This window comes from Petromyzon marinus, chromosome 53 (genome assembly GCF_048934315.1).
Source record: "Petromyzon marinus isolate PM22_M1 ecotype Great Lakes invasive population chromosome 53, UKy_Petmar_22M1.pri1.0, whole genome shotgun sequence".
Taxonomy (NCBI): Eukaryota; Metazoa; Chordata; class Hyperoartia; order Petromyzontiformes; family Petromyzontidae; genus Petromyzon; species Petromyzon marinus.
Window position 1 is genome coordinate 11,151,468 of NC_133719.1, and position 22,016 is coordinate 11,173,483.

General features: G+C 54.7%; 1 protein-coding gene across 1 annotated transcript; it reads right to left on the bottom strand.

The window, feature by feature from the left end:
* Positions 1 to 4,036: 4,036 nt before the first annotated feature.
* On the bottom strand, positions 4,037 to 20,538 carry LOC116954000 (prolactin-releasing peptide receptor-like). The gene is made up of 3 exons (XM_032974381.2): positions 19,067 to 20,538; positions 7,374 to 8,240; positions 4,037 to 4,361 (listed from the first exon to the last, which is right to left on the bottom strand). The coding sequence occupies exons 2-3, from the start codon at positions 8,214 to 8,216 to the stop codon at positions 4,065 to 4,067; spliced, it is 1,140 nt and encodes a 379-aa protein (XP_032830272.1). The 5' UTR covers positions 8,217 to 8,240; positions 19,067 to 20,538; the 3' UTR covers positions 4,037 to 4,064.
* Positions 20,539 to 22,016: the final 1,478 nt, after the last annotated feature.

Genomic DNA, 22,016 nt, shown 5'->3' on the forward strand with positions numbered 1-22,016 from the left:
TACGCGGCGCGAAGCTCGCGAGCAATGGACGTGACAGGTGGAGATTAGAATCGATAAGTGAGGTCCAGAGTGCTGAAGCCGCACAGCTGAGGGCCTGGGTTCGAATCCTGGTTTCAGCCGCACGCGATTTAAACACCGGTTCGCGTGGTGTGGCCAGTCAATGGTGGCAGCCTGCTCACTGACAGCACGCAGCGCGTTCTCTTCTGTGACGGCGAGGACCTCTTGCAGGGACAGAAGTTACTCAAGTTGTGTGGTGTGTGTGTGTGGTGTGTGTGGTGTGCATGTGGTGTGTGTGGTGTGGTGTGCGTGTGGTGTGTAGTGTGGTGTGTAGTGTGGTGTGTATGTGTGTGGTGTGGTGTGTGTGTGGTGTGTGGTGTGTGGTGTGTGTAGTGTGCATGTGGTGTGTGGTGTGTGTGTAGTGTGCATGTGGTGTGCGTGTGTGGTGTGCGTGTGTGGTGTGTGTGTGGTGTAGTGTGTGTGTGGTGCGTGTGTGGTGTGTGGTGTGTGTGTAGTGTGCATGTGGTGTGCGTGTGTGGTGTGTGTGGTGTGGTGTGTGTTGTGTGTGTGTGTGGTGTGTGTGGTGTGTGTGGTGTGTGTGTGGTGTGTGTGGTGTGTGTGGTGTGCGTGTGTGGTGTGTGTGGTGTGCGTGTGTGGTGTGTGTGGTGTGTGTGTGTGTGTTAATGTGTGGCGCCAATTCTTGGCACAGTCGGGGGTACAGCTGGTGTGCATCTACCGGTCATCTCGGTCAGCCAACCCATGGCACCTGCTGGGTCTGTCCCGTGACACTTCACGTGGCCTCAAGGTGCACCTCGCGAATGGCGGCCGCTGCTGTTGTTGTCGCCAATTCCACGGTGTTTTTGCCGGGTGAGTCAGAGGGCGAGAGCACTGAGCCCGCACTGCTGAGACCCTGGGTTCACATCCAGGTCTCTGCCACTCGCGATGAAGCCGCGTTCTCGTGTGTAGCGAGTTGATGCTCACCAATGACAAAAAAAAATAATCCGTACTATTATTACTCATAATATAAGTTTTCTTGGGGTTAGATTGCGTAAACATGTGTCGTTCAACCCGCCACCACCCGACACAGCCAATTAGTACGGGCTGTCACGTCAGCAAAACGTGCCAAATGAGTTACTGTACTAGTTCAGCACATACCGGTGTGTTGGAGAGTAAACCCACCACAACATTCACAATTCCAGTACCTCTATTGTGGATAATAATAACATTGGTCGTGAAGTCCTACGTGTTAAACTGATTATCATTCCTGTTAACTGTGGCCCTGCGGTTAACATTCGTGGACGCGTTCAGCTCGGCTCTGACTCTCTCCGTGCGGGCGAGCGCGTCACTCCCTCGGTGGCACAGCCCGGCAGGGGGGCAGCAGCTCCTGCTGCTGCTGCCCTCGGTCCACGTGCACGCAGTTAGAGGGAGGGGAGGGCAGTACAGTGGTGGGCAGAGGCCACGCGAAAGAAGGGATGTGGGAGGTAGCTCTGTGTTGTCCACTTCCGCGGGGGGGGGGGGGGCCCATTCGCTCGCACGAAGAGGTTTCGGTCGCGGATTCTTCACATCCAATGAGGCGACGCAGATGATAGCGAGATCGGGAGGACGGGTTTGTAAAAGGGCAGCACAAGACGGGCGTGGAAGGGAAAAGGGGCTGGGGGCTATTACGCAAGGGTTGTGAGCTCGAGTCCTGGTTGGCTGATGAACTCAGCCCATCATCATCATCATCTTTCCGGGGGTGATAAAAAAACGAGCACAAAAGACAAAGGTCCCCCGTGTAGCCTTCATAGACTACCGGGGCAAGTGCCGTTAGGGAGCAGCAGCACCAATGCAGGCCGGTACGGCACACGACGGGGGTGGGTGGTCAGCACTACGCCCGGCCGCATTTCTCTCCCCAGCGGCGATGTTTGCACACCGCACCAGGTGCTCATTTGATGCTGAGTCGACCTAGAGGGAGACCTAGGTCTCGACCTAGGGGAGACCTGCTCACGGACAACACCAGTTGGCTGACACCAGTTGGCCGTGAGCAGGTCTCCTCTAAGTCTCCCCAGGAGTCAAGTAAATTCCTGGTGACCCCAGGAATTAACTTGGGTCGTTCAGGTTCGTAGCGCTGCGCGCTAACCACTACACCACCGCTCCCCCACGAACACACACGTACACATACATACATACACGCGTACTCATATACAGAGTACAAAGACCCCCCGGGAAAGTGCTGATGGCTAGTACTTATCGAGGCCGCTTAGCACGGCCGCCTTTGTCTCCCTAGTGATAATGATTTACAAGCCACAGCAGATACTCACCTGATTCCGAGTCGACCTTGGGGAGATCCAAGACCCGTTTAGATGTCTGCCGCAGACGGTCGCCATGGCCGGGAATCGAGCTCGGGTCGCCAGGTTTGCAGTCGGCTAACCAGTGCACCACCACTCGTACGAACAAAAAACAGCCGCCAATTACCACTAAGTGGCAGTGACGTCACCACGGCGCTTGTGCCAGGCTAGGTGCACTCAGAGGCCAAGTGAAGTGTGGAAGCTCGCTGCTGGCAGGAGGTCACGGGACAAACCCAGCAGGTGCCATGGTTTGACTGACTGAGATGACTAGCCGATGCACCACCTGTGCCCCCTACTATGCCAACTTGCTGTGTTTTAGCTACCCGGCGCTCCACTCGTTGTTGTGAGCGTCGCTCCTCTGCTCTCTGTTGTTGCTGGAGGGAGACTGCCTCTAACTGCCCAATAGCAGCGTCCTTCACGAACCTCCTCCATAGAGGCCTATCTTGATACCACTGATACCGGTCATAGGCAAGTCTACTCAGCTCCACATCCTCCTGTACCACATCACTCCATCTCTTCTCTAGCCCGTGCCTCCTGTACCACATCACTCCATCTCTTCTCTAGCCCGTGTCGCGCCCGTTCAGCCCCCCTCTATCCGGTCAAACAGAAGCTGTTTGGGCATGCGGTGGCTGGGCATGCGGGCTACATGACCCAGCCAACGCAGCCTTGCCCGCCAGAGGATCTTGCTGATGGGAATATATCCAGATCTTTCAAGCATTTGTGAGCTCCTCACACAATCCTGCCGGGTTAAACCCAGGATGGATACAAGAAAAACACAAATATCCCCTATATAGTCTGTAACAGACTGTTGGGGCAAGTGCTGCTAGCAAGCATCTATGAAGGCCGGCATGGACCGGTTCAGATATAATCGTCACTGGTGTTGGCCGTAAGCGGGAATCGAACTCGGGTAGCCGGGTTCGTAGCGCTGCACGCTAACCGGTGCACCACCGCTCCCCACAAAGCTCATAGACACACACACTCGCTCTGGTGACCCCTGCTGGGCCCCTCAATGTCATCACTGCGTGGCCCCCTAGAGCATCTCACCGGCTGAGTGGGCCCCCCACTTTGATTGCCGCGCCCCCCCTCCCTCCCAATGGTCTCCCCGTGGCCCCCCATTCTTTCCGTAGAGCAGCTCCATAGTTTAATCCCCCCGCCCCCACTTAGGGCCTGACGGGGCCCCCCTTTTTTCCCTCCTCGAGGAGCTTGCTGGCACCGCCCACCCCCCCCAAATCCACTTCCACTAATATCGTAATCATCTTCATGTCGCAGCATGGCGTGTGCCCCACTCACACCCTGGCTGTACCCACCCCGTCGCCCCCGAAGCTTCCACTCCCCAACTTCGTTATCATGAACACATTTATATTTTAACCAGATAAGGCCCACAACCTGAGCTACGGAGCTCTTTGTCAGAAGCGTCCTGGCTATCGCAAGTGACAGCTCAACGAAGTGGCTCGTCACGTGGACATTTATAGCAGCCAAAAACGCGTGCTGTCGATTCTAAACGTGGAGGGGAAAATCCGGAGGACCCGGAGAAAAATCCACGCGACCACGGGGAGAGAGAGAGAGAGACGCAAACTCCACATATACAGCAGCAGCAGGCATCGTCAAGGTCTGGATCGAACCCACGACCTCCTGCATACCAGGCGAGGCAGTTTCCCCCCATAGCAGCGTCTTGCCCCTCCACCTCCCACCCCCCACTCCTGGCCCCCCACTCCACCAACACCATCATCGTACCCCCCCTCACAGCAGCTCGCTGGCCTGCTGCGCGCCGCCCCGTCCCGCGGACAGAATCTCCGAGGCCCCGCTGGCGAAGCTCACGTGCACGTGGGACGTGCGCGCCGAGGGGGGGCTTCGAGTGGCGGGGGTGCGGGCCGCCGATCCCCGTCCGCCCCTCGTGAGCAGACGGCGAGTCAGTTCCGCCTTGAACTTGTCGTGGAGCGATGCGTAGATGAAGGGGTTGTAGCACGTGGAGCTCATGGCGAGCCAGTGGCAGGACAGCTGTACCACGTTGAAGTAGCGCTTGTCGATGATTACTACCTGGGCGGGTCAAACAAACAAGAAACGGCACGGAGACACGCGCACGGCCGTCTGGAACGCTCTTTCTGCCGACATCATGAAAGTAATTAAAATGTGTAACGCGCGTTGCATCATGGGATCCCAATGCGCAAGGCGTGGACATCAGGAAACAAAAACAGAACGAGAGGCCAACACGACGAAACCGAAGAGGGAAGGTCACTTTCAAGGGATGGGGTTTCAAAGCGGATGTTGGGAACACTGCTGACAGCTATGCACTTTTAATTTGTCTAAATTGAAAACGAATTTCTTTAGAACTTAGTTCTGTGTTTGGTTCGCTGTCCTTCCATTAGCACGGTTGGCTACGTACGGTGCGAAAGAAATGCCAACATATATACACTCAGCGGCCATCTGGAACTTACTTCCTTTCGATGTTTGGAAGCCACTGGAAGCTACACTTTTAAAATGTCTCCATTGAAAGATAATTTCTTTAGAACTGCGTTTTGTGTTTAATTTGTTGTCCTGCCTCAGCACCTCCGATTAGTGGGGTTGGCTACGTACGCTGCGAAACTATTTCAACATACACACAAACTTACTCTGTGGTTCTTTCGGTAAAAATCACGTTGGTAGAAAATAATAATATATCACGACGTTTCGATCGCCACACAAGCAATCGTCTTCTCTCTCCCACCTGCAGACGATTGTTTGTGTGGCGATCGAAACTTCGTGATCTATTATTTTTTTCTACCTACGTGACTTTACCGAAAGAACCAAAGAGTATGGATTCCTTCAGTCACGAAAGCTTCAAATCAACATACACACACACTTGCCAAAAATGTCTGTTAAGGCTATACGGGGGATATTGGTCTTTGTATGTTTATATTATGTGTGCGTGCTGTACGTTATGGTGAGTGTGTGTGGTGAGTGTGTGTATGTATGTGTATGGTGAGTGTGTGTGTATGGTGAGTGTGTGTGTGTATGGTGAGTGTGTGTGTGTATGGTGAGTGTGTGTATGGTGAGTGTGTGTGTATGGTGAGTGTGTATGGTGAGTGTGTGTTTGTATGGTGAGTGTGTGTTTGTATGGTGAGTGTGTGTGTGTATGGTGAGTGTGTGTGTATGGTGAGTGTGTGTGTGCTGTACGTATGTATATCGTGAAAGTGTGTGTGTGTGGTGAGTGTGTATGTGTACGGTGAGTGTGTGTGTGTATGGTGAGTGTGCATGTGTATGGTGTGTGTGGTGTATGTATGTGTATGGTGAGTATGTGTGTGCTGTACGTATGTGTATCGTGTGTGTGTGTGCTGTACGTACTGTATGTATATCGTGAAAGTGTGTGTGTGTGGCTTGTTTGCTACGTTTCGGTCTCGGCAGGGCCGGATGAACCCATAGACTCATCATTTGGGAGGCTATCCTCTTGAGGCCGTCCGTTCCACGTTGAAGTGACACGGCTGAGCGAAGGGAGCGCGCCCATCGGGACAAGGGAAGAAGCAACATTGTTCGTGTCTTCAGTGACGATGACACCAATCACGGCTCTGACACAGCGGCTAAAGCTTGGCAACCGCGTTTGTGTTGATGTGAAGACGTGAATGTAGTGCGTGACTTACGTTCAATGAATGTACCTTCAGTCGCATACATTTGTTAATTTTACATATGTTAATAAAGACATGTTAATAAAGACATGTTTCGTACAAAATGTCAAACAATTTTCTTTTAGAACCGCTTTGTGTGTTTAGTTTGTTGTCCTTCCCCCGCACCTCCAATTAGCACGGTTGGCTACGTACGGTGCGAAAGAAGTCCAACGTACACACATAGACTCGCACAGAGACCCAGAGACTCACACAGAGACCCATAGACTCACACAGAGACCCATAGACTCACACAGAGACCCATAGACTCACACAGAGACCCATAGACTTACACAGATACCCATATACTCACACAGAGACCCATATACTCACACAGAGACCCATAGACTCACACAGAGACCCATAGACTCACACAGAGACCCAAAGACTTACACAGAGACCAATAGATTCACACAGAGACCCATAGACTCACACAGAGACCCATAGATTCACACAGAGACCCATAGATTCACACAGAGACCCATAGACTCACACAGAGACCCATAGACTCACACAGAGACCCGTAGTTTGTTGTCCTTCCCCCCGCACCTCCGATTATCACGGTTGGCTACGTACGGCGCGAAAGAAGTCCAACGTACGTGGCCTCTCGTAGAGAGAGGACGACTTGAGAGACGCTAGGAGGAGGAGCCACAGTCGAGCGGGAAGGCAGCAGCAGCCACGGAGTGAGCAGCCGGTGCCACCAACAATTGGCCAAGCTCTGCGGTCCTCTCCATATTAAGGCGTTATCGGCCAATTCACGAGTGCTTTACATATGGGAGGAAACTAGCGCACCCAGAGAAACCCCCGCGCGTGCGAGGAGGAAACGCTCGATCCCCGTACGGGTGGAACAGGTGTGGAGTCCACATGTTTGCTGTATACCGCCATCTCCTGGCGAGGCACGGCTTGGGCTCCGACTGGACGCTCACAGGAAGGGAGTTTTCACAACATCCCTGTGGTGGTCCACCAACCCTCGCTGGCTGCCTCCAGTGCTGGATCGCAGGCGGCCACGTGCAGCGTCAGCCACCGGCGACTATTTTTACTGAAACAAAATGGTATTTGTTTGGCAGTGCCCCAACTACGTTATCAGCTCGGGGGTGGCGGGGGGGGTGCGGCAATCGGTCCGCTGGGGCCCCGATATTTGATTTGTCTCTTCGCACGGTCGCGCCTCGGAGGCCACTGTCATATCGCGGCTCCTCGTGCCCGAATCGTAGCGTCGTCACGCTCACGCTCTCGAACGTCGAACAACCCTCGTGGTGGTTCTCAAGGGGGTACCAACCAGCGGGGGTGGGGGCAAGGCACCCCCCCTGCCCCCACGCTCGTTACGCAACCGCGTTCTGCTGATGCACGCGCGCGGGGTGAGGGCTAGGGGGAGGGGGGCCCAAGGAGGTGGGGGACGGGGAGGGGTTGCCCTGACCTGCGCGTCGAGGTCATGGATGAGGTTGAAGGTCTGCAGCGGGAGCCAGCAGATGGCGAATGTGAGCGCCGAGAGGACGAGCATGCGGAACGTCTTGCGCTTCTTGAGTCGCCACTTCTCCTGCGTCTGCCGCAGGATGGCCCCGGGCATCGCGCGGCGCTCCAGTCGTGCCGTGATGGCGCAGTACGACACCGAGATGGTGGACAGGGGCAGCATGTAGGAGATGAATATGGTGGAGCACGAGTAGGCGAGCCGCTGGCCCTCTCGCTCGTACCACAGTTCCTCGCACACCACCAGCTGGTGGCCCTGCGGCCTGAAGTCGTTGTACAGCGTGTTGGCCGCCACGGGCGAGGCCAGGGCGGCCGAGAGGAGCCAGATGACGAGCACCGCGTAGCCGCAGGCGCGCACGGAGACGCGACGGCGGATGGGGTGCGCCACCACCACGTAGCGGTCGACGGCGATCGCGGCGAGCGACAGCACGGACACGTACACCGTGGTGGGCTGCATGAAGGTCACGAAGTAGCAGAGCGCGGGCCCGTAGGGCCAGCCGCGCGGCTCGAAGGCGTGCGCGACGGACACGGGCACGCACGTGACGCACACGAGGAGGTCGGAGAGCGAGAGGTTGCCGATGAGGAAGTTGGTGGCGGTGTGGAGGCGACGGGTGCGCGCGATCACGGCGATGAGCGCCGAGTTGCCCACAACTCCGACGAGGGTGAGCAGCGCGTAGAGCGGCACGAACAGCGGCTTGAGCTGAAGCAGCACGGCGAGGCCTTCGAAGTGCTCGGCTGAGCCGTTGCCGCTGGCCGCGGCGGACGGCGCGCCGGGCAGCTGGCTGGCGTTCATGGCCCGCTCTGTCTGCTGCTGCTGCTGCGAAAGGAAGGTGGAACGGATGGGTTAGGGCAGTGTTTGGCACTCAATTTCAGAGTGGGGGGCGGGCGAGGCGGGGGGGGGGCTATTTCGCCGGTGAGACATCAGTGTGAGTGAGGGTCCGCCACACATTTGAAACCATTGGGGCTTTGACAGCAGCACGATGATCATGATGGTGACGATGGGGGGGGGGGTGTGTCTTCACTATTTGTGTTTTTTCGCGAGGCCGCACGTCAGGGGCCCGCACTGAAGGCCACCAGGAGGCCACCAGTGGCTCGCGGGCCTTGCGATGAAGAAGATTCGGGGGGTAGAGCGCCTCCCTGGCGTTTGGGGAGGCGGGCGGAAGGGATGGGGTTCGCGGTCGAGTTGGTCGGAGGTCCGATGTGTCGTTCGATATTTGCCAACGCATCACCATCACCCAGAAGATTGTCTTCAAAGCAGCTACTGCTGCTGCTGCCGTGTGAAGCTGGCCGGTTGGGAAATTATTTCGCAGCATTTACTGTTGCTGAGAGGGCCTACAACACTATTTTTTGTCAAAATTAATGGGAAATACGAGGTTCATTTTTACTTTATTTGATCAGGTAAGTTCCCACTGAGCTATGTAGCGCTTTTTCAGAAGCGACCTGGCCACAAATGATAGCTCAACGAAATGGCTTGTCATCACGAGAAAATTGACAGCAACCAAATACTCTAAAGGCGTGACGTTGATTCTGAATGTGGAGGAAAAAACCAGAGGACCCGGAGGAAAAATCCACGCGACCACGGGGAGAGAGAGACACACACACGCCGCAAACTCCAAATATACAGCAGCAGCAGACATCGTCAGGGTCGGGATCGAACTCACGACCTCCTGCATACCTGGCGGGAGGATTCACATCTCATAGCCACCGTGACCCACGCCCCGATGCGTATTGTACTCGCGTACATCGCACTGAGCCCATGGGGCAAGTCTCCATGACTTGGCATCGGTAATAGAAGCGGCTGGCAGCGGCAGGAATTGATTTGCACGGAGAGGCTGCTACTACTGCTGCTGCTACACGTGTGCATGCATAATGTAAGCCCGACATCACAAAGCACGCTTTTGTAAGATAAATTAGCCGGACGGCGAAGTTACGTGCGCGATGAACGAACGAATGAAAGTTGCTTTCTAATAAACCAAAAACTATTGGGGATGGGGGAGCGCGTAAATTACATTTGTGTCGTAAATACTTCCTCCAACCGACGCAGCCAATGACTTAAAGTGGTCACGTGAGTAAACGTGGCACGTTTACGACCGCTTCAGCAGCACCATGTGTGTGTCGGGCGTCACGGTGGTGAGCTGTTAAATACCTCGCCTGCTATACATGAGGTCTGGGGTTCGATCCCAACCAATCCATCAATCATAATTTACTGTCGTCAATTTCGCTTTCACCGATTTCAGGCATCACAGATGTTCCCATTGCTTCATCTCACCTATTTCATTCACCTCGGCTCCCCCATCCACGCGTTCTATCGTCGTTAACTCCTTGCAATATACATTCCTTTAAGATAAAATATTTAGAGTCTGCATGCCTCTCTCTCTCGCCGCGTGGATTATTCTCCGGGTCCTTCGATTTTAACCTCCACTTTTAGAATCAAATTTCCACACGACGCTAAGCCACCTCGTTGAGTTATCATTTGTGACGTGCCAGGTTGCTTATGAAAAAAGAGCGACTGTATACCTCAGCGGGCCTTTCCCGGTAAAATATATATTTTTTTAAAACATGTGCCTGGTTTGAATAGTTTCGTTTGATTAGTTTCTCATCTGTCCTGACCCCCCACGCTACGGGTTTCAATTGGGCACGGACGTTCTGCGCTGATGGTCACGGCCAGCATCGCCAGACAACCCTGGCGACTTCCTGACGATGCTGGTCGCGCCTTCCAGCGTGGCGGTTCCCATTCAGCGCGTGGCGAGGATCGCCCTCCAACAACGCCGCAACAATAACTCGTGTCACGTGTGTCCATCGCCTCATAGCGTTGGGAACTGTCTGCGTGGGGTGGAGGAGGGTTTCACGACACACACATTTCAATTACGCCGTTTGACGCCCCGCCCCGCTCGCCCACTCTCTCGCCAAAAAAAGAAATCGATTATGCATCGCAATATTGGTCACGAAAGACCCCGACGCGCGTTCCACGAATGACGGGAGCATACCACGACAACGCAGCACGCGCACACGGGGGGTGGTGTGGGTGGTGGCGGTGGTGAGGGGTGTGGGTGGTGGCGGTGGTGGGGGGGGGGGTGTGGGTGGTGGCGGTGGGGGGGTGGTGTGGGTGGGTTGTGTGGGTGGTGGCGGTGGGGGAGGTGGTGTGGGTGGTGTGGGTAGTGGTGGGGGGGATGTGGGTGGTTTGGGTGGTGGCGGTGGGTGGGTGGCGGTGACGCTCACCGACTCTCCTACTTGCTGCACTGCGATCTCCCAGCCACCAGGCAGAATTTCGAGAAGCTCTCGAAATTGATTTTTTTGACAATTTTAATTCCAGCAACAAAACTGCTCGGTTGGGGGGGGTGGACGCGGGTGATGGGGGGGGGGGAGCCAATTCCAGCCACTCTCGGTCACTTAAGAGGCCCTCTCAGGGAGAGAGAGGAAGATAAGCGACCCGCAGCAGCAGATTCAGCAGCGCGGCTCCCGTCTCGGAGCGGCTCTCCATGACGGAGTCGCTCCTCCTCCCCAGCGAGCGTGGGGAGCGCCCGTTGTTGCAAAGGGTGCGCGGTTGGAACCCGGCGGTCCATCCTGGTTAATATTGCGGTGTGTATTGACCGTGGTAGTAATGATACAGGCCACGTGTCGTCTCATTCGCTCACAGTGGACGTTAAAGATCCCTCCCGTACATCATTCGTAAGAGTGGGGGACTTCGTGTGCCAACAGCGTCAAGGGTCGATATTTGCCAAATTCGAAAATTGCACCGCAAATTACTCAATTGGGATCACGCAGCAGCAGCAATCGTCGCTCTCCTTCTGGTAGACGAATGACCCCAGCCTACGTGTTAAACTCGCTCTTGAAATTGAGACTCTTCGTACAGCCTCTTCGGTTCTCACCAGGTTGAACAAAATCAACTTGAACTCAGCCACTCACTCGCCCACTCGTTCACATACTCAGCTAATCACAACTCACACGAAGACCCACTCAGCCATTCTCCGACTCGCCCACTCGCTCACCCACCTACTAATTCACTCCAGTCACTGTTGCAAATGAGACTCATCCTGGCCACTTGAGTGTTCACCTGGTTAAACAAAATACACTTGGACTCGGCTACTTACTCACCTTGCCACTCACTCCTTCACGCACTCAGTCACTCACTAAATCGCACAGAGACTCACTCATTCGCCCACTCATCCACTGACCCAGGTCACTCCGAGGTCTCACCTGGTTGAACACTGCCGAATCAATGCCTCCCTTAAACCATGTCAGTCATTGTGGGTTTGGTAAAGAGAGCGGTGGTGCAGCGGTTAGCGCTACGCTGCGCTACGAACCCGGCGACCCGAGTTCGATTCCCGCTCACGGTCAACACCAGAGACGGTAATCTGATCCGGTCCTGGGCCTCCCCTAGGTCGGCTCAGCTTCAAATGAATACCTGGTGCGGTACGTAAACATCGCCACTGGGGAGACAAAGGCGGCCGAGCGTGGTGCTGGCCACCCACCCCCTCTGGTGCCGTGCCGGCCTTCACAGGTGCTGCTACTCGCTAACAGCACTTGCCCCTACAGTCTGTAAAGGCTACGCGGGGGATCTTTTTATTTGATAAAGAGACAGGCGGAGGGGGGAAGCGATGGGGCATAGAGGAGGGGAGGGGCAGGACCGGTTCAGATAATCACCGACCACTCATGTTGGCCGTGGCCCGGAATCGAACTCTGGTTGCAAATGGTGATGGGGGGTTCGTTCATGGCGTAGTAGCCTGACCACTGCCCCACCGCTCCACTGCTCCACTCCCGCCCTCCTGTGCTCTGTGTACTTCGTTCTAAATGCGCAGGAGTACTGCTGCATGATCAGCATCAGCCGTGTTCTATCCACTGCTGCATTACGCCCCCCTCCTCCCAAACACCGCCACCACCTCTCGATCCTGCGATGTCATCACCCCACCCAGCGCCTGCTCGCCGACACATCGAGCTGAGTGAGTTCACCATCGCTCCATCTCCACCACGGTGGTACCTCCCCACGGACGCGTTCCATTCCCTCGGCCCCCGCTCCATTGTTCTAACTATTCATCGTCGCGGTCCGACTCCGAAGCCGTGACCGCGTGTGTCCTGCCAACCCCGCTGAACCTGTCTCCACGTCACGTGTTCCTCTCGACGTATTTAGAGGATCGCGGAGTTTGGGCAATCGTCGGTGGCGCCGTCTCGTCGCCACCGCGTGGCTGCTGCTACTCCGTGCAGCCCCCTGAGTCTCTCCCTCTCTGTCTCTCTCCTGAGTCTCCCCCCTCTCTGTCTCTGTCTCTCTCCTGAGTCTCCCCCTCTCTGTCTCTGTCTCTCTCCTGAGTCTCCCCCCTCTCTGTCTCTCTCCTGAGTCTCCCCCTCTCTGTCTGTCTCTCTCCTGAGTCTCCTCCTCTCTGTCTCTCTCCTGAGTCTCCCCCTCTCTGTCTCTCTCCTGAGTCTCCCCCTCTCTGTCTCTGTCTCTCCTGAGTCTCTCCCCTCTCTGTCTCTGTCTCTCTCCTGAGTCTCCCCCTCTCTATCTCTCTCCTGAGTCTCCCCCTCTCTGTCTCTCTCCTGAGTCTCCCCCTCTCTGTCTCTGTCTCTCTCCTGAGTCTCCCCCTCTCTGTCTCTGTCTCTCTCCTGAGTCTCCCCCTCTCTGTCTCTCTCCTGAGTCTCCCCCTCTCTGTCTCTGTCTCTCTCCTGAGGCTCCCCCTCTCTGTCTCTGTCTCTCTCCTGAGTCTCCCCCTCTCTGTCTCTGTCTCTCTCCTGAGTCTCCCCCCTCTCTGTCTCTGTCTCTCCTGAGTCTGCCCCCCTCTGTCTCTCTCCTGAGTCTCCCCCTCTCTGTCTCTGTCTCTCTCCTGAGTCTCCCCCTCTCTGTCTCTGTCTCTCTCCTGAGTCTCCCCCTCTCTGTCTCTGTCTCTCTCCTGAGTCTCCCCCTCTCTGTGTCTCTCCTGAGTCTCCCTCTCTCTGTCTCTGTCTCTCTCCTGAGTCTCCCCCTCTCTGTCTCTGTCTCTCTCCTGAGTCTCCCCCCTCTCTGTCTCTCTCCTGAGTCTCCCCCTCTCTGTCTCTGTCTCTCTCCTGAGTCTCCCCCTCTCTGTCTCTGTCTCTCTCCTGAGTCTCCCCCTCTCTGTCTCTGTCTCTCTCCTAAGTCTCCCCCTCTCTGTCTCTGTCTCTCTCCTGAGTCTCCCCCTCTCTGTCTCTCTCCTGAGTCTCCCCCTCTCTGTCTGTCTCTCTCCTGAGTCTCCTCCTCTCTGTCTCTGTCTCTCCTGAGTCTCTCCCCTCTCTGTCTCTGTCTCTCTCCTGAGTCTCCCCCTCTCTGTCTCTCTCCTGAGTCTCCCCCCTCTCTGTCTCTCTCCTGAGTCTCCCCCTCTCTGTCTCTGTCTCTCTCCTGAGTCTCTCTGTCTCTCTCCTGAGTCTCCCCGTCTCTGTCTCTCTCCTGAGTCTCCCCCTCTCTGTCTCTCTCCTGAGTCTCCCCCTCTCTGTCTCTGTCTCTCTCCTGAGTCTCCCCCCTCTCTGACTCTCTCCTGAGTCTCCCCCTCTCTGTCTCTGTCTCTCTCCTGAGTCTCCCCCTCTCTGTCTCTGTCTCTCTCCTGAGTCTCCCCCTCTCTGTCTCTGTCTCTCTCCTGAGACTCCCCCTCTCTGTCTCTGTCTCTCTCCTGAGTCTCCCCCTCTCTGTCTGTCTCTCTCCTGAGTCTCCTCCTCTCTGTCTCTGTCTCTCCTGAGTCTCTCCCCTCTCTGTCTCTGTCTCTCTCCTGAGTCTCCCCCCTCTCTGTCTCTCTCCTGAGTCTCCCCCTCTCTGTCTGTCTCTCTCCTGAGTCTCCTCCTCTCTGTCTCTCTCCTGAGTCTCCCCCTCTCTGTCTCTCTCCTGAGTCTCCCCCTCTCTGTCTCTGTCTCTCCTGAGTCTCTCCCCTCTCTGTCTCTCTCCTGAGTCTCCCCCTCTCTCTCTCTCTGTCTCTCTCCTGAGTCTCCCCCTCTCTGTCTCTGTCTCTCTCCTTAGTCTCCCCCTCTCTGTCTCAGTCTCTCTCCTGAGTCTCTCCCCTCTCTGTCTCTGTCTCTCTCCTGAGTCTCCCCCCTCTCTGTCTCTCTCCTGAGTCTCCCCCTCTCTGTCTGTCTCTCTCCTGAGTCTCCTCCTCTCTGTCTCTCTCCTGAGTCTCCCCCTCTCTGTCTCTCTCCTGAGTCTCCCCCTCTCTGTCTCTGTCTCTCCTGAGTCTCTCCCCTCTCTGTCTCTGTCTCTCTCCTGAGTCTCCCCCTCTCTGTCTCTGTCTCTCTCCTGAGTCTCCCCCTCTCTCTCTCTGTCTCTCTCCTGAGTCTCCCCCTCTCTCTCTCTCTGTCTCTCTCCTGAGTCTCCCCCTCTCTGTCTCTCTCCTGAGTCTCCCCCTCTCTGTCTCTGTCTCTCTCCTGAGTCTCCCCCTCTCTGTCTCTCTCTTGAGTCTCCCCCTCTCTGTCTGTCTCTCTCCTGAGTCTCCCCCTCTCTGTCTCTCTCCTGAGTCTCCCCCTCTCTGTCTCTGTCTCTCTCCTGAGTCTCCCCCCTCTCTGTCTCAGTCTCTCCTGAGTCTCCCCCTCTCTGTCTCTGTCTCTCTCCTTAGTCTCCTCCTCTCTGTCTCTCTCCTGAGTCTCCCCCTCTCTGTCTCTCTCCTGAGTCTCCCCCTCTCTGTCTCTGTCTCTCCTGAGTCACCCCCTCTCTGTCTCTCTCCCGAGTTCCCCCCCCCCCTCTCTCTCTACGAGAACGATGCGCGGACACTGTGTCTGTCAAGTTTACATGTATCACGCTCATTATGTAATGCAGTAAATGTAGTATTAATATTGCCCTAAGCATGGGACTGTCCGTGATTCTGAGCGCTCTTTTCAGATGTTGTTCCACGTTGTTGTTTTTCTTGCTGTTGTTGTTCATGCCCCGTGTTTATGAACAATGCGTCTCGGCAGGTTGGACGCCCGGACCACAAAATATGCGGACAAAGGGACATTGATAAACTAAAATGATATGCGAGTATCTTGTCTTTCCAGAGCTCTCGCTGCCACAAGAGCAATTCACGTGCATGAATTACCCTTTCGCCAATTAACCAGCGTACGCGTGTTTGTCTGTGTATGAGAGTGTATGTGTGTGTTAGAGTGTGTGTGTACGTGTAAGAGTTAGAGAGTGTGTATGTACGTGTGTGTGCATGAGTTCGTGTATTAAAGTGGTAGTGTAGCGATTAGCGCGCTGCGCTATGAACCTGGCGACCCGGGTTCCATTCCCGCTCACGGCCAACACCAGTGACGATTATCTGAACCGGTCCCGGGCCTCCCCTAGGTCGACTCAGCCTCAAATGAGTACCTGGTGCGGTGTGTAAACATTGCCACTAGGGAGACAAAGGCGGTCGGGCGTGGTGCTGGCCACCCACCCCCTCGTGTACCGTTCCGGCCTTCATAGGTGCTCGCTAACAGCACTTGCCCCTACAGTCTGTTAAGGCTATATGGGGGGTCTTTGTGTACGTGTAAGAGTTAGAGAGTGTGTATGTACGTGTGCGTGCATGAGTTCGTGTATTAAAGTGGTAGTGTAGTGGTTAGCGCGCTGCGCTATGAACCCGGCGACCCGGGTTCGATTCCCGCTCACGGCAAACACAGGTGACGATTATCTGAACCGGTCCTGGGCCTCCCCTAGGTCAACTCGACCTCAAATGAGTACCTGGTGCGGTGTGCAAACATCGCCAGTGGAGAGACAAAGGCGGCCGGGCGTGGTGCTGGCCACCCACCCCCTCGTGTGCCGTGTCGGCCTTCATAGGTACACTTGCCCCAACAGTCGGTCTTTGTCTTGTGTGCGTGAAGTGTCGCGGTCAGCGCGCTGCGCTACGGACGCGGCGACCCGAGTTCAGAATCCGAATCTTTATTTATCCTGGAGGAATCCGATGAGCTATGAAGCTATTTTTCACAGATGTCCAGTAGGGGCACGTCAGAACGTTACAACAATAAACAGTCGCAAACAACGACAAAGTATAGCAAAGGTAAGCAAATAACTATAAACTAAAACTGAACTAATGTTTTATTTCACCAGGAAAAGCCCACTGAGCTATGAGTTATTTTTCATAAGCGACACACCTGATAGGTCAACGAAGTGGCTTATCACGTGGACATTTCTAGCAGCCAAATAATAATGATCTAAACAGTCTAAACGCGTGACGTTGGTTCTAAATGTGGAGGGGAAAAAACGGAGGACCTGGAACAAAAATCCACGCGACCACGGGGAGAGAGACACGCAAACTCCAAATATGCAGCAGCAGCAGGCATTGTCAGGGTCGGGATCGAACCCACGACCTCCTGCGCACCAGGCGAGGTAGTTAACATCTCATAGCCACCGCGACGTTCGATTACCGCTCACGGCCAACATCGGTGACAAATACATGGGCCTCCCCTAGGTCGACCCAGCCTCAAATGAGTAGCTAGTAAGGTGTGTAAGCATCACAGCTGGGGAGACGAAGGCGGCAAGGCGCGCTTGTGGCCGTCCCGGTTCCCACGAGTGCTCGTGAACAATACTTCCCCCAATTAGCCGGTACGCCAACTAACGAACGAGCGGTTGTAAACAATAGGTGAGTGGGTATAGGTGAGTGTGTGTATGGGTGTTGGCCACCCCACCACCTAGCGTGACGTGCCGGCCTTCATTGGTGCACTCGCCTGGAAGATTTGCTGGTTTCTCCAGGATGTTTCTGTTGCGCGTCGTCGCTTTAAGATGTTTCTCTGTTCATGTTTTTGTTTGTTGCGGTTGCACCCGACTCAAGAGCCACGTGGCTCACAGGGCTATACCTAATAAATGAAACTTGAAAACTTGAAACGTTCAGGCTACACCGGGAATATTTGTCTTTGGATGAGTATACGATTGAGTGTATGGGTGATTGAGTGTAAATGTGAGTGAATGTATGGGTGACTAGGTAGGTGAGTGTATAAGTGATTGAGTAAATCAGTGAGTGCTTGCTTGAGTGAATGTATGTATATATGAGTAAGTGCATGGGTTAGTGTCCTGTATTTGTGAGTGTATAGTTGAGCGAGTGTATAGAGAAGTGAGTGTATGAGTGAGTGCGTGTGTGAGTGTATGAGTGTATATGAATGTTGGAGTGTAGGAGTGAGTGCGTGTATAGGTGTATGAATGTTGGAGTATATGAGTGTATTCGTGTAGAAGTGAGTGTAGGGGTGAGTGCGTAGGTGAGCGCGCATGTGAGTGTATGAACGAGTGTATAGGTGAGTGTATAGGTGAGTGAGTGTAGGGGTGAGTGTACGGGTGAGTGCGTAGGTGAGTGAGTGTATAGTTGAGTGGGTGTGCAGGTGAGCGCGCAGGTGAATGAGTGTATGAACGAGTGCATAGGTGAGTGAGTGTATAGGTGAGTGAGTGTAGGGATGAGCGCACAGGTGAGTGCGTAGGTGAGTGAATGTATGAGTGTATAGTTGAGTGGGTGTGCAGGTGAGCGCGCAGGTGAGCACATAGGTAAGTGCGTAGGTGAGTGAGTGTATGAGTTTATAGTTGAGTGGGTGTGCAGGTGAGCGCGCAGGTGAGTGAGTGAATGAGTGTATAGTTGAGTGGGTGTGCAGGTGAGCGCGCAGGTGAGCGCACAGGTGAGCGCGTAGGTGAGTGAGTGTATGAGTGTATAGTTGAGTGGGTGTGCAGGTGAGCGCGCAGGTGAGTGAGTGCATGAGTATAGTTGAGTGGGTGTGCAGGTGTGCAGGTGAGCGCGCAGGTGAGTGAGTGTATGAGTGTATAGTTGAGTGGGTGTGCAGGTGAGCGCGCAGGTGAGTGAGTGTATGAGTGTATAGTTGAGTGGGTGCGCAGGTGAGCGCGCAGGTGAGCGCGTAGGTGAGTGAGTGTATGAGTGTATAGTTGAGTGGGTGTGCAAGTGAGCGCGTAGGTGAGTGAGTGTATGAGTGTATAGTTGAGTGGGTGTGCAGGTGAGCGCGCAGGTGAGTGAGTGTATAGTTGAGTGGGTGTGCAGGTGAGCGCGTAGGTGAGTGAGTGTATAGTTGAGTGGGTGTGCAGGTGAGCGCGCAGGTGAGTGAGTGTATGAGTGTATAGTTGAGTGGGTGTGCAGGTGAGCGCGTAGGTGAGTGAGTGTATGAGTGTATAGTTGAGTGAGCGCGTAGGTGAGTGAGTGTATGAGTGTATAGTTGAGTGGGTGTGCAGGTGAGCGCGCAGGTGAGTGAGTGTATGAGTGTATAGTTGAGTGGGTGTGCAGGTGAGCGCACAGGTGAGTGAGTGTATGAGTGTATAGTTGAGTGGGTGTGCAGGTGAGCGCGCAGGTGAGTGAGTGTATGAGTGTATAGTTGAGTGGGTGTGCAGGTGAGCGCGCAGGTGAGTGAGTGTATAGTTGAGTGGGTGTGCAGGTGAGCGCGTAGGTGAGTGAGTGTATGAGTGTATAGTTGAGTGGGTGTGCAGGTGAGTGAGTGTATGAGTGTATAGTTGAGTGGGTGTGCAGGTGAGTGAGTGTATGAGTGTATAGTTGAGTGGGTGTGCAGGTGAGCGCGCAGGTGAGTGAGTGTATGAGTGTATAGTTGAGTGGGTGTGCAGGTGAGTGAGTGTATGAGTGTATAGTTGAGTGAGCGCGCAGGTGAGCGCACAGGTGAGTGAGTGTATGAGTGTATAGTTGAGTGGGTGTGCAGGTGAGCGCACAGGTGAGTGAGTGTATGAGTGTATAGTTGAGTGGGTGTGCAGGTGAGTGAGCTCACCGGTACTGCTGCTGTGCTGCCCTCCCCACGCGTCTCTCGCTCCGCTCTGAGGCGCCGACTCGGCGCGTTTCAAGACAAGTCCACGCCGTGGCAGCCAATCAGAGACACCCACACCCCGTCTCAGACACACACGCAACACACAACACGCACGTGCTACACAAGACAAAGATCCCCCGTGTAGCCTCAGCGGGCACTTGGGGAAAGTGCCGTTTGCGAGTCGCACCTCTGAAGGCCAACGCGACGCACCAAAGGGGCGATCGCAGCAGCAGCACCACGCCCGACCGTCTTTGTCTCCCCAGCGGCGACGTTTACACGGAGCGCCAGGTACTCGTTTGAGTCCGAGTCGACCTAGGAGACGCCCAGGACCCGTTTCAGATAATTGTTTCACGAAGAGCGGTAATCGAACTCGGGTGGCCGGGCTCGTAGCGCGGTGCGCTAACGACTGCACCACCACTCCCCACAACATCCCGAACACTCAATCTGGGAGCTACAAAAGCGTAGCCCTGCAATTGCTTTCTTGCATCACTGCTGGCGGAATGGTCTCCGCTAGAGGTAGCTCTGGAGAGCCCCCCTATAAGAGAGGGGTAATTTGGCCTACTCTTCCAAGAGGTGCGAGTACCCACACTTTACCCCACCGCGTGCGACTTCTCCATCGAATCGCTGTGGCGAATCCACACTGCTGCGTGGACACAAACGGCGGAGAGTTTCGGAGACTTGGCCTTGATCTAAACTGCCGCGCCGGGAAATCGAATCGAGCCTTCAACCCCTCTGGATTGCAAGTGCGAACCATCACAGCACGGCAGCACACACACACTCACTCACCATACACATGCGTACAAAGACCCCCTATAGCCTTAACAGACTGTAAGGGCAAGTGCTGTTAGCGAGCACCTATGAAGGTCGGCACGCACACGAGGGGGTGGGTGGCCAACACCACTACCGGCCGCCTTTGTATCCCCAGTGACGATGCTTACACATCGAACCAGATACTCATTTGAGGCTGAGTCGATCTGGGGGAGGCCCAGGACCGGTTCAGATAATCGTCACCAGTGTTAGCCGTGAGCGGGAATCGAACCCGGGTCGCCAGGTTCGTAGCGCAGCGAAGCGCTAACCGCTACACTCCAGCACACCTACACACCATACACACTCACCATACACACACTCACCATACACACACTCACCATACACACACACTCACCATACACACTCACCATACACACTCACCATACACACTCACCATACACACACACACTCACCATACACACACACTCACCATACACACGCTCACCATACACACACACACCCCATACACACACTCACCATACACACACACACCCCATACACACACTCACCATACACACACACTCACCATACACACACACTCACCATACACACTCTCACCATACACACACACTCCCCATACACACACACTCCCCATACACACACTCACCATACACACACCATACACACACACTTACCATACACACACTCTCACCATACACACACTCTCACCATACACACAGTCTCACCATACACACACACACTCACCATACACACACACACTCACCATACACACACTCACCATACACACACTCACCATACACACACACTTACCATACACACACTCTCACCATACACACACACTCCCCATACACACAGTCTCACCATACACACACACTTACCATACACACACACTCACCATACACACACTCTCACCATACACACACTCTCACCATACACACACACTCACCATACACACACACTCACCATATACACACACACCCACCATATACATACACACACACCCACCATGCACACACAAACACTCACCATACACATACAAAGAGCAATATCCCCCGTATAGCCTTAAAAAGACTTTTGTGGCAAGTGTGTGTGTATGTTGAACTTCTTTCACGTAGCCAACCCTGCTAATCGGAGGTGCGGTGCAAGGATCACAAACACACACAAGGACAAGAAGTGCTGTTAGCGAGCACCTATTAAGGTCGGTACGCCCCACGAAGGGGGTGGGTGGCCAGCACCACGCCCGGCCGCCTTTGTCTCCCCAGTGGCGATGTTTCCACATCGCACCAAGTACTCACTTGAGGCTGAGTCGACCTAGGAGTGACCCAGGATCGGTTCAAAGGTATCGTCACTGGTGTCGGCCGTGAGCGGGAATCGAACTTGGGTCGCCGGGTTTGTAGCGCGCTGCACTGACCACTACACTACCGCTCCCCCACCGCCACAGACACTCAGCCACCCTGACAGCATCTAATTCACTACAGATGGCAATCGCCACTGATGTTAGCCGTGGCCCGGATTCACCGCTAATAAATGGTGAAACAGATCGACAGTACGACGCCTTGAAATATATCGTCTCTCCATATAAAATGAACAGGTAAGTAATTATATTTATCCACCGGCCCCACGGCCTTTTGGGAGTGAATCCCAGTGTTTCGCGGCCAATGATTCAGCACACGGAGTTGGTAAAGCAGTGCGCTAATCACTGCACCACCGCTCACTGCACTGGGCCGCCTTTGTGTGTCGAGTTTGTTGTCCTTGCCCCGCACCTCCGATTAGCCACGGTTGTCTACGTACGGTGCGAAAGAGGCTCAACATACATACTACTATATGGACGGGAGTGAGTGGCATTGTCACTATTCTTCTACCGTAGCGTATGATGGCAGCAGCAAAACGTTCAGGAGCCTAGCCGCCAATGTCGAGGTCTGCTGCTGGCCACGACGAGAGGGCTTCAGCAGACAGAGAGAGCCTGTGTGGTGCTGCTGTTCCCCCCTCCTCTTCCGTTGAATGAGCACAGACCACGGTGGGGTTCACTGTGCGGTCCGTAGTTGTGGTTTGCATGGCCACAATGGCACTCCTGCTGATGTGGTTGTGCCTTTAATGTTCAATCCCTGAAGGAGATGCACGCCTCGACCTGCTGATGGTGTTCTGA